The 12,250-nt window shown below is 40.3% G+C and overlaps 1 protein-coding gene across 2 annotated transcripts in view; it reads right to left on the bottom strand.

The window, feature by feature from the left end:
• LOC117507426 (SRSF protein kinase 2-like) overlaps positions 1-12,250 on the bottom strand; it is a 40,606-nt gene that overhangs the window by 17,391 nt on the left and 10,965 nt on the right. For both annotated transcript variants that reach the window (XM_034167296.1, XM_034167297.1), the window contains 10 exons: positions 9,687-9,895; positions 9,510-9,618; positions 9,353-9,440; positions 8,461-8,548; positions 2,137-2,243; positions 1,885-2,050; positions 1,765-1,790; positions 1,617-1,673; positions 606-915; positions 412-509 (listed from right to left, as the gene is read on the bottom strand). In XM_034167296.1, the coding sequence (XP_034023187.1) occupies positions 412-509; positions 606-915; positions 1,617-1,673; positions 1,765-1,790; positions 1,885-2,050; positions 2,137-2,243; positions 8,461-8,548; positions 9,353-9,440; positions 9,510-9,618; positions 9,687-9,858 (1,221 nt within the window). In that variant the 5' untranslated portion in view covers positions 9,859-9,895. The remainder of the gene's footprint in view (positions 1-411; positions 510-605; positions 916-1,616; positions 1,674-1,764; positions 1,791-1,884; positions 2,051-2,136; positions 2,244-8,460; positions 8,549-9,352; positions 9,441-9,509; positions 9,619-9,686; positions 9,896-12,250) is intronic.

The raw sequence follows: 12,250 nt of genomic DNA, 5'->3' as shown, positions 1-12,250 counted from the left end.
GCCTCTCTCCTAGCCTATGATTGGTTGGCGGGCAAGACACCAGCACTGGCCAGCCTCAATTTGGCTAAGTTTGGGGGTGTGGCGTGAGTGCTGCTCTCCCATTGGTCATTTGGGAGTGGGAAATCTCACTCCAAAAGGGAGGCCAGTATCCGGCCCATTTCATAGCTGGGCTATGCCGTTTGTTGTTAGCTGTGTATTTTTCTATTGTTCTCTAGGTTTTGTCAAATCTTCATTTGCACTTTTTTTTAATGACATGTTTTCTGTTCTATCTGTTGTGTGTTGTTTGTGCAAAGTAACATGTATGTTGTCAACATGCCGCCACCTTACCACACCAAGAAAAAGCCTTAAACAATACTTAAACAACTTTTTACACTGAATTGAGTTGTTTCATTCTGTTTAATAATCACTCACCACCCAGCAGGCATTACCCAGGTCAGCAATCTTGATCTGGATTTTATCAGCATTCTGAGGCTCCAGAAGGTCCAGAAATGGATCAGAGTCATAAACACCTGAGAACAACATCAGTGATACTGTGTCACATGATGCAAACAATTAACCAAGACTGGCCAAACTGTGAAGAATCACACAGAGTGCGTGATACTGACAGCGGGGAGGATGTGCTCTATCAGGAGCATCTGTGGTGACACCTGACCACGAGCACCAAGAACCTCTGTGGTTGTGTACAGACGGGTCTATTCTGTTCTCCAACAGCAGGGTGTGTCTCCTCAGGTTGGAGCCAGCAGATGGAAGCTTAGACTGCCAGGTGAGGCTGCGGGTGCCGGAGGGAGTGATGGCATCAGAACACAACACCTGAGGTTTGTCCAACTGACTGTGGTCAGAGACTCCATCCTGACTTCGTCGAGTTCGATCCTTCCTCGTCAGCCGCGCAATGTGACTCTGGGAGACCTTGTTGGACTGCGGGGTGCAATGATCAAATTGCAGTGAATAAATAAATAAATTCTTCATCCCTGATTAAAGTTTTATTTTAATTTAATTAAGTCATTAATTTTTAATTTTATTAAAATAACCTCTTATAACCTATATAACCTAACTCTATAACCTCTTTGACATTTATTATGTAAAAGCAAGCAAGAAATAAACACTTCTAAAACTGAAAATTCTGTTTTTAGAACCTAATGTTAATTCTTCCCCCAGTTCTTTCTGTAATACTGCCTCTTACAAAGCACAAACTCAAACTATTCCGCACTTTTAAATTCAATCAAAGTCACAGCAAAAATAATCAGGCCTGGGCCCTGCAAGAACTTCTCTTACAGACAAGATCCGCTCTTACAGAACCCTGGACAATGGTATGGTCCGATACTTTTCTCACAGACCTCGTATGTCCCCTGTTCAAAAATCTCTTCAGCTAGAACTGGATTTGGATCTGGATCCGGCACAAACTGCAGCATCTTACATTTACAGGCTCAGAGGAATCACAGCCGTCATCATTATATCAAACAACAAAACCCATCATATAAAAAATGTGAGCAGAATTCTGCAGTATAAGCCAGCTCATGGCAGAAAACTGAGCAATGTCTGTAACAGTTATGATTTAGGTGAAGTCAGGATGTAAATTAGAGATGCAAGTGCAAAATCAAAACAAAAATTGATCTTACCCACTCTCCAAGACTGTGGAAGACTCCGGCCAACTTCCCCAGAAATCTGGAGAAACTCTTCCAGACAATGAAGCAGAGAACATCATAATTCAGTTTAGAAGACACTGAATCTTAATGACTGAAGAATTTACATACACAGATGTCACACCTGCTGTTTTCTGGATCTTCTGTTTGCTATTACAAAGTAAAAATATTCACAGTGAGAAACGAGGCACAGAAAGGAACCGAGGCGGTTACTCTGCACAGGTCTGAGGGTGCACTCACTGACCTGAAGCTGCAGTGGAAGCAGGACACACCGATGGCTGCCACAGCTTGGTGTCGGCTGCCAGTCTGTGAACATATGCCTCACCCACTCTCAGGAGGATGTTCTCCGGTTTGATGTCTGTGTGGATAATCTTGCATTTTGTGTGCAAGTAATCTAAACCCTGGAGAACCTGTGGTTAGGAGTAAAAAGGTCACTTGCATGTCAGCAGTCTCTGATGAAGGACAAATAAATACAGACTGAAGAGTCACACTGCACCTGTCTGAGGATGCTTTTGACACAGGCCAGAGGGAGACCCGTGTAGTCGGATTTGATGATCCACTTCAGCAACTGGTGGCCCAGAACCTCCAGAACCATGCAAACATCTGGCCAGCCATTAAGGACATCTTAAAAGACAGGTGTATGAGTGCGTGCATGTGTGTCTATGTAATGTAACGTGTTGTAATATACAATATGTAACGTCTGCAATAAACTGGCGCCCTGTACAGGATGCATACCACCTCACGCCCTGTGTCTGCTGGGATAGGCTCCAGCCTGCCTATGACCTTTGATTGAAAAAACAAAATGAATGTGTAATGTAATGTGTATTGTAAAAAGGCACGTCATGTACAGCCATGTCATGTACATGTCATAATATGCTATATGTCATGTAACTGATGATGCAAAATTCAAAACTTGCACTATGCACATTACAATTTCCCAAGTCACAGCCACAGAAGCCTATAACTTCTTCAGGGTTGTCTTGGGGTCAAGAAGGCGTTCCTCAATTGTCTCCTTTTTGAGAACTGTCTGCTCCACACAGATTTACCATTCAGTGCCACACTGGCTGTATTTTTTCACAATTGATGTGTCTTGGAAATGTTCATGTATCCATCCACTGACTTGTCTGAAGAAGACTGGATGTAAAAGTGATGGTTTACATGTCTTATAATAAAGGGTACACTTGCTTATTCATACCATCATTTTGGATTTTAGATTTTTATTTTTTTAATTCATGATGTAGAAATTTACTTCTCACTGTGAGGATAAAGGGCATATTTTTTGAAAAATTGAAAAAAGTTACTCCATTTTGGAATAATGCTGTAACATAACAAAATGGAAATGGAAATGGAATGGAATGGAAAAAGTGAAGTGCTGTGAATACTTATGTTATATGTATTGTAATATGTTTTGTGTTGTGTATTATGTAATATGTAGAGTAATATACATGTTAGGTACATGTACATAACATGTACAACTGTACATGTTATGTACATGTTAGGTACATGTACATAACATGTACAACTGTACATGTTATGTTTATTGTCCACATGATTGAATGAAATGGTTTGTGTGTCGGTTTATGTGTAAAACAGGAACCTGCTGTAAAACAGTTTTTACTGAGTCAGGCCTGGGATAATGTGCAATCGTGCTTTTAACCTTTTCCTGTATAATAAATGAAATGAAATGAAATGAATATGATATATTTTAGCAGGGGTGGATACCAATTAGTTAGTGCACTTGCTTTCAGTGTGGAAGGTTTCTGGTTCAAACCCCACCCCTGCCACATTTCTCCATGTGGAGTTGCGTCGGGAAGGGCATCCAGTGTAAAAGTTGTGCCAGTTCAACATGCAGATCCATTTCGGATTTGCTTTGGTGACCCGGAGTGCAAAACAAGGGAGCAGTGATATGTTATATGTTATGTAATATTGTGTATATCAAACAGAGATGGGGGTTGCCAAAAAAGGCAAAGTAGTCTCTTCAAGCCATCACATGTTGAAGGGGTCCACTGATGCATACCATCTAAGGATGACGCATTATGATGGGAATGAAGGAAAGCCATTTAGCTCTTCATTACCTGGGAAAAACAAAGCTACCAGAGAGCATCTAGAGAGCATCAAGACTGGAGTAGTGTTTAGGGGTTGTAGTGGAGCAGATAAGTATGACTTTTGTCTAGCATCAGATTTGGCATGAATGTGCTTTGTAAATAAGTATTTGAGAAAAAAAGTGCTGGCCACTGGAAAATCCAATATGGCGGCAGTAGGGGTCAATGAAGAAATTATACAGGGGTAAAAATTTTAAAATGCTCCAATCATATGAGCTAATAGGGTTTCAAAAAGGGTTAGTTTGCATCATGTGTCATCCTCAGTTGTCGTGTTACAGGATGTGGCATGCCATAGAATCCAATGTAGGTTGACATTGTTTGAGATTTACTTTTCAAACCAAGTATTCAACACAGTCAAAACTATTCCATTTATTAATCCTATTCAACCAATAATTTGCACCACTTTCTTAACTTTTGACCCCTATACAAACTGAAATTGACCTTTAACACTATTCTTGATGTTTTTTTTCCCCCATAACTCCATAACATTCAATCATAGATAGTCCAAACTATACCTTTTTGGAATCTTTGTGATCAGACACATAATGTGGTATAGCCTTCAAAATGATCAGAGCATTTTTTAATTTTGACCCCTGTGTAATTCTTTATTGGCCCCTACCTGGCCGCCATATTGGATTTTCAAGTTGCCAGCACGTTTTCTCAAACACTGATTTATGAAGAATATTCATTCCAAATCTGATGCTTGTATCATCATGTGAACCCTTACCAAAAAATAGTACTGATAAGTATATAAAAAGTAAACTAGAAGTATACTTGAAACATACTTGCATATACTACTTTTTGGTAAGGGAAGGATTGTTTCAGTTATCTGCTGCACTATTGCCTACTGCATAGCAGTACCCAGGTCTAGGCCTAGGTCTCTCCCCCTGCCATCCCCTCATTACCCCATCCCTGTAGAGACGGTGCCTGCTCCCAGACCACCAACAACCAGCAAAAATCTATTTAAGCATAAAAATTCAAAAAGAAAAAATAATATAGCACCTTCAACTGCACCACAGACTAAAACAGTTAAATGTGGTCTATTAAACATTAGGTCTCTCTCTTCTAAGTCCCTGTTGGTAAATGATATAATAATTGATCAACATATTGATTTATTCTGCCTTACAGAAACCTGGTTACAGCAGGATGAATATGTTAGTTTAAATGAGTCAACACCCCCGAGTCACACTAACTGTCAGAATGCTCGTAGCACGGGGCGGGGCGGAGGATTAGCAGCAATCTTCCATTCCATCTTATTAATTAATCAAAAACCCAGACAGAGCTTTAATTCATTTGAAAGCTTGACTCTTAGTCTTGTCCATCCAAATTGGAAGTCCCAAAAACCAGTTTTATTTGTTATTATCTATCGTCCACCTGGTCGTTACTGTGAGTTTCTCTGTGAATTTTCAGACCTTTTGTCTGACTTAGTGCTTAGCTCAGATAAGATAATTATAGTGGGCGATTTTAACATCCACACAGATGCTGAGAATGACAGCCTCAACGCTGCATTTAATCTATTATTAGACTCTATTGGCTTTGCTCAAAATGTAAATGAGTCCACCCACCACTTTAATCATATCTTAGATCTTGTTCTGACTTATGGTATGGAAATAGAAGACTTAACAGTATTCCCTGAAAACTCCCTTCTGTCTGATCATTTCTTAATAACATTTACATTTACTCTGATGGACTACCCAGCAGTGGGGAATAAGTTTCATTACACTAGAAGTCTTTCAGAAAGCGCTGTAACTAGGTTTAAGGATATGATTCCTTCGTTATGTTCTCTAATGCCATATAACAACACAGTGCAGAGTAGCTACCTAAACTCTGTAAGTGAGATAGAGTATCTCGTCAATAGTTTTACATCCTCATTGAAGACAACTTTGGATGCTGTAGCTCCTCTGAAAAAGAGAGCTTTAAATCAGAAGTGCCTGACTCCGTGGTATAACTCACAAACTCGTAGCTTAAAGCAGATAACCCGTAAGTTGGAGAGGAAATGGCGTCTCACTAATTTAGAAGATCTTCACTTAGCCTGGAAAAAGAGTCTGTTGCTCTATAAAAAAAAGCCCTCCGTAAAGCTAGGACATCTTTCTACTCATCACTAATTGAAGAAAATAAGAACAACCCCAGGTTTCTTTTCAGCACTGTAGCCAGGCTGACAAAGAGTCAGAGCTCTATTGAGCTGAGTATTCCATTAACTTTAACTAGTAATGACTTCATGACTTTCTTTGCTAACAAAATTTTAACCAACGATAACGATACATCTTCGGTATTTGCTTAGACTCTTTCTCTCCGATTGTTCTGTCTGAGTTATGTCTGAGTCTAATAAACATGTTTATTAGACCCCATTCCTACCAGGCTGCTCAAGGAAGCCCTACCATTATTTAATGCTTCGATCTTAAATATGATCAATCTATCTTTGTTAGTTGGCTATGTACCACAGGCTTTTAAGGTGGCAGTAATTAAACCATTACTTAAAAAGCCATCACTTGACCCAGCTATCTTAGCTAATTATAGGCCAATCTCCAACCTTCCTTTTCTCTCAAAAATTCTTGAAAGGGTAGTTGTAAAACAGCTAACTGATCATCTGCAGAGGAATGGTCTATTTGAAGAGTTTCAGTCAGGTTTTAGAATTCATCATAGTACAGAAACAGCATTAGTGAAGGTTACAAATGATCTTCTTATGGCCTCGGACAGTGGACTCATCTCTGTGCTTGTTCTGTTAGACCTCAGTGCTGCTTTTGATACTGTTGACCATAAAATTTTATTACAGAGATTAGAGCATGCCATAGGTATTAAAGGCACTGCGCTGCGGTGGTTTGAATCATATTTGTCTAATAGACTACAATTTGTTCATGTAAATGGGGAATCTTCTTCACAGACTAAAGTTAATTATGGAGTTCCACAAGGTTCTGTGCTAGGACCAATTTTATTCACTTTATACATGCTTCCCTTAGGCAGTATTATTAGACGGTATTGTTTAAATTTTCATTGTTACGCAGATGATACCCAGCTTTATCTATCCATGAAGCCAGAGGACACACACCAATTAGCTAAACTGCAGGATTGTCTTACAGACATAAAGACATGGATGACCTCTAATTTCCTGCTTTTAAACTCAGATAAAACTGAAGTTATTGTACTTGGCCCCACAAATCTTAGAAACATGGTGTCTAATCAGATCCTTACTCTGGATGACATTACCCTGACCTCTAGTAATACTGTGAGAAATCTTGGAGTCATTTTTGATCAGGATATGTCATTCAAAGCGCATATTAAACAAATATGTAGGAGTGCTTTTTTGCATTTACACAATATCTCTAAAATTAGAAAGGTCTTGTCTCAAAGTGATGCTGAAAAACTAATTCATGCATTTATTTCCTCTAGGCTGGACTATTGTAATTCATTATTATCAGGTTGTCCTAAAAGTTCCCTAAAAAGCCTTCAGTTAATTCAAAATGCTGCAGCTAGAGTACTAACGGGGACTAGAAGGAGAGAGCATATCTCACCCATATTGGCCTCTCTTCATTGGCTTCCTGTTAACTCTAGAATAGAATTTAAAATTCTTCTTCTTACTTATAAGGTTTTGAATAATCAGGTCCCATCTTATCTTAGGGACCTCGTAGTACCATATCACCCCAATAGAGCGCTTCGCTCTCAGACTGTAGGCTTACTTGTAGTTCCTAGGGTTTGTAAGAGTAGAATGGGAGGCAGAGCCTTCAGCTTTCAGGCTCCTCTCCTGTGGAACCAGCTCCCAATTCAGATCAGGGAGACAGACACCCTCTCTACTTTTAAGATTAGGCTTAAAACTTTCCTTTTTGCTAAAGCTTATAGTTAGGGCTGGATCAGGTGACCCTGAACCATCCCTTAGTTATGCTGCTATAGACTTAGACTGCTGGGGGGTTCCCACGATGCACTGTTTCTTTCTCTTTTGCTCTGTATGCACCACTCTGCATTTAATCATTAGTGATCGATCTCTGCTCCCCTCCACAGCATGTCTTTTTCCTGGTTCTCTCCCTCAGCCCCAACCAGTCCCAGCAGAAGACTGCCCCTCCCTGAGCCTGGTTCTGCTGGAGGTTTCTTCCTGTTAAAAGGAAGTTTTTCCTTCCCACTGTCGCCAAGTGCTTGCTCACAGGGGGTCGTTTTGACCGTTGGGGTTTTACATAATTATTGTATGGCTTTGCCTTGCAGTATAAGGCGCCTTGGGGCAACTGTTTGTTGTGATTTGGCGCTATATAAAAAAAAATTGATTGATTGATTGATTGATTGATAGACTTGATCCGACCTTGGGATGGCTCATGTGGGTGGACACCTGGAATAAGATTTCTCTCTTGAGCAACATGGTCATCTTCCACTGCTCTTGAAACCTTCACAGTGCAGTGAGGTCCATAGATGTGGAAGTGGCCTCATTTCGATGGTTGGATGCAGCTAGTCTGGCTACACTAGTGATCAGAATATTGAGGGAATGTCAGTTGATGGGGTGGATGAACTCCTTGCGAAGGTGTCAAATCCCCCCTCCACATCCCATTTCAATGAATGTATTATCACCCACGTTGAACCATCCTGTTAATGAAATAGAGGAAAAAGGTAAGTGGAAGGAATAATGAGGGAAAAGGCAGAGAAAGGTAGAGGAGAAAAACTTGTGGTCAAACACAAACCATGCTCCTAGTAGGACACGATGTCCTGGAATGGTTCTTCCTGTGTAAAGATAAGGATACGCTCTCCGTTCACTCCAGAGATCCTGAAGTCATCGATGAGGTGTACGACTCTGTCACGTTTGGGATCTTTGGGGTCGCTGTCCCTTACCTATCGGTAGATAATTAGCTTAAATGTAGTAAAGCATCAAAACAAAAAAACAACACACACAACCAAAAACGACCCTTCTGTTGAACCATAGCACAAACTACTGTTGTCCAACTTTGTAACTAATGCTCAAAGCTTGTAAAATTGAGTTAAAACTGGGGGTTATCTTCCAATGTACATGCAGTATAAAAACTTCAGCAAGGATTTGAGCTGTGACTTGAGAAAGAATCAAAAGAAATCAGAAATCCATCACGACACACCAAGAGGATTATGTGTCACATCGATCATGTGTTATTTTGGGGAAAGTAATCAGCAGCTGGCCCCTCCTGGAGCAGATTAGGAATTCACAATGCATACGCAACATAAATGACATAAAATACAAAAATACCTGGTGTGTCTATGAGGTAGGATTCAATATCAGGATATTCATTGAACATCTGGCCATTGTGTGGGATCATTTTTCCATCATCCAGCTTCGTGTTGGTACAGACACGAGCTGCCAGTACTGTTGCTAATTTGGTTTTATATCGCTCCAGGCGACATTATCCAAACCCTCTGAATAGTTGAAGGCCACACTAAGGTCCCACCAACAGAAATATAATGAAATTCAAACAAATAATTAGTTAAATCTGGAATTCAAGAGCAAATACCAAGTTTCACACCAGTGACGGACCCGATGCGAAAGTAAACTGGCAGTAACGTGGCCGCGGCCAAGTCAATTTCCAACTGGATCTGGTACGCTACACTTTGAGTGGGGACTATACTTAATAATGGACTGTAAAAACACAATCTGTGGTGCTCACTGACACATTTCAGAAGTTTGATCTCATCTAACGCCGTCTCTGTGAATGTTGCTGCACTCTTCACCACCTTTAGAGCCACAAACTGCCCCTTCCTGCACACAAAACATGAATCAGTGAGCTGAGAACACATGAAAAAAGAATTCAGAAGATCGTGCACATACATCATATCCCAGCAGAGCCACACCGTTGAGAAATGACCCCATCCCAGCTTCCTGACCACTTGGTAACGGCCTTCAAAAATCTCTCCAATCTCTACAGAGTAGTAACCACCTGCAACACAACGTGGAGTGTGCGTCACAGTGCCAGTCCAAAGCTGTTGCAGAAGGCAGGTTGCCTACCTGTGCCGTACTCTGCCGGGTTCTCCTGCTGCTCTTCGTCACATTCCACAGGTTCAGGTGAACGGGTGCAGCGGGTGGGAGTGTTTGTTATAGGGCTAGGACGGGCTCTCAGAGGCGGATTGACAGAGTTGGCTGTAATAAGGGCCGATATCGCCGCAGCATATGCCGACATGTTTTCAGCTCAGGATGGATCCAGCACCGTCAGAACGCTGAAACACAAGTACACTCACAGACGTCAAAAAGCGGAATCAGCTTCTGAATCCCAAACTTCAAAGGTAAGAGCCCACTGGCTGCTTGCAATGAAATTTCGGAGGAGCTGTGGAAGTGTGGAAGGTTATTTTTAGCTAGACGAATGGCATGTCAACGTAAATAGCACTTGACCTGAGGCCCAGCTGCAGCTGAAGTGGACCAGATGAATTTCCACAGAGTGAGAAAGACAGATTGTAAACATGGTATGAACAATATTTTGTTCCTCCCGAAACAACATATTTTTGAGCCGTCTTAATTTCCTCTCCAACTCCTGCTGCACTAAACTGCTGTTCAGGTTCAGATACAGATTCTTTATTTTCATTGTAACAGGTACAACAAAAGGTAAGTAAGGTGCAGCCTTTCAGCGCTATTATAAACCTGAGTAAACCACACAAAGGCTTGAAAGGTCTGGGGGAAAAAAAAAAGAAAATAAACAAAATTTAATAGAGTGGAAAAGGTGTGTTCAAAGTGCAAATTTTAAAAAGAAAAAAATTACAAGGACATAGTAGTAAAAAAAAGACTGTATATAAAAAAGAGAAAAGCATGTACAAAACTGTGGATATTTCAGGGGCAGTGGATATTGCACACAAAACATGCATGCACGCACGCACAAAACAAATCCACTGTGCTGTCTGGAGGCTGTTGGCAGGAAGTTGGAATGAAAAGCTGGACTAATTTCTGGTGTGATTTTTTTTCACTGCACTGAGGATGTACACAGTCTTTTTTTGGTAGTACACGCACGCACAAGCACCGACAAGGTTGCGTGTGTGCACGCATGGGGGACGACTCTCCCAAGACATAATTTGATTGAGCTAACTGATGCTGCTAATTCTTGTAAGACACACATACACACACATACACACACACTGTGCTGTCTAGAGGCTGTTAGCAGGAAGAAAGAACAAAAAGCTGGACTCATTTCTGTCGTGATTTTTTTTTCTCGCTGCACTCTGAGGACGTACACAGTCGACTGACCCGGTTGCGTGTGTGAGCGAGTGCGGGGGACAGCGACAGGATGATTTGATTGAGCTAACTGACGCTGCTAATTCTTGTAACATACACACATATACACACACACAATCCACTCCGCTCTAAGCCATCTGGATGCATGAAGAGCTGTTCACATGAAACGCTGACGTGATTTTTGGCTGGACTGAGGAACTACACAAAGTCTTTTTTTTTTTTATGGAAGTCCAAAGTCAATGCACAGCATCACTGAACTACACATTACAATTTGGACTTCAGCAGTGGAACACCAAAATGTAAGTTCCTTTTCTGTTGTTTATAAATTAATAAAATATCAAATGACAATGATCTATTTTAGCCATTATATAAAACAAATAATGTTTTTACATTCTTTCAATGGAATGATTTAATTCATGAAAGCTGGAACATACTATTCAACTCAGCTTCGCCTCGTTGAATGGTATGTTCCAGCTTTCACCTCATGAAATATTCATACCATTGAACTCATAAACATTATTATTTGTATATTGTAAACTTATCTGTGCACACATGGTCAACATCAGTGGGACCTCTCACTTACTGAGTCAGCAGGTGCATTTCCAGAAAATGTTGAACTCTGCATTTATCTGCATCTGTACGTGGGTGATGTCACTCTTGAGCAAATGCAATAACAGCACAATGGCAAATTGACATTGCAACCTCAGATCTTGAAATTACTGACCATTCATTCAAAAGTAATGGCTCAACATTCAATCAGAACAGTGAGCCTGCCGAGCACATACTTGGAAAAAGTCAGGAATATGGTACTCCTTATTTTCTGGAGCTGTGGAATTTCTACCGGGTTAGCTGAAAAAGAAGGGCCTTAACTGTAATTGTACATACATATATGGGTGATTCTTAGACTACGGGCACTTATTATGTCCTTTGATCATATTGTATGAAAAACAGAAAAAAGGGGAAATTTCACACTTTTATAGTTATCTTTACAATGAAAGTCTGTTAAGAAATTTGTTCTAGTAGTCTATGATGACTTCTTCACCTTTTTTCAGCATCATTATATGCAAATATTGCCGTTTTGTGCTTGTCCCACACCCAGACTTTTGATCTTCAATGATAAAAATGAATGGTAAAGAAACATTTTTTCTAATGTTTTAAAATATCTCTGAATAAAATATCAGTAAAATAATCAAAACATAATTGGGGTATTCAATGTCATACAACTGTTCTGATTTTTTTTAAACAAAATGTAGTTGTCCCACACTATTGCCACCACAACACTGTAATGTCCCTAAACAGTTTGTATGAAAGATTGTTTGGGTAGTTTCTATGGAGATAAACAGTGACATCAG

The sequence above is a fragment of the Thalassophryne amazonica genome, chromosome 3 (assembly GCF_902500255.1).
Source record: "Thalassophryne amazonica chromosome 3, fThaAma1.1, whole genome shotgun sequence".
Classification (NCBI taxonomy): domain Eukaryota; kingdom Metazoa; phylum Chordata; class Actinopteri; order Batrachoidiformes; family Batrachoididae; genus Thalassophryne; species Thalassophryne amazonica.
Note: the sequence above shows the minus strand (reverse complement) of the source record. Positions and strands in the feature narration are given on the sequence as shown.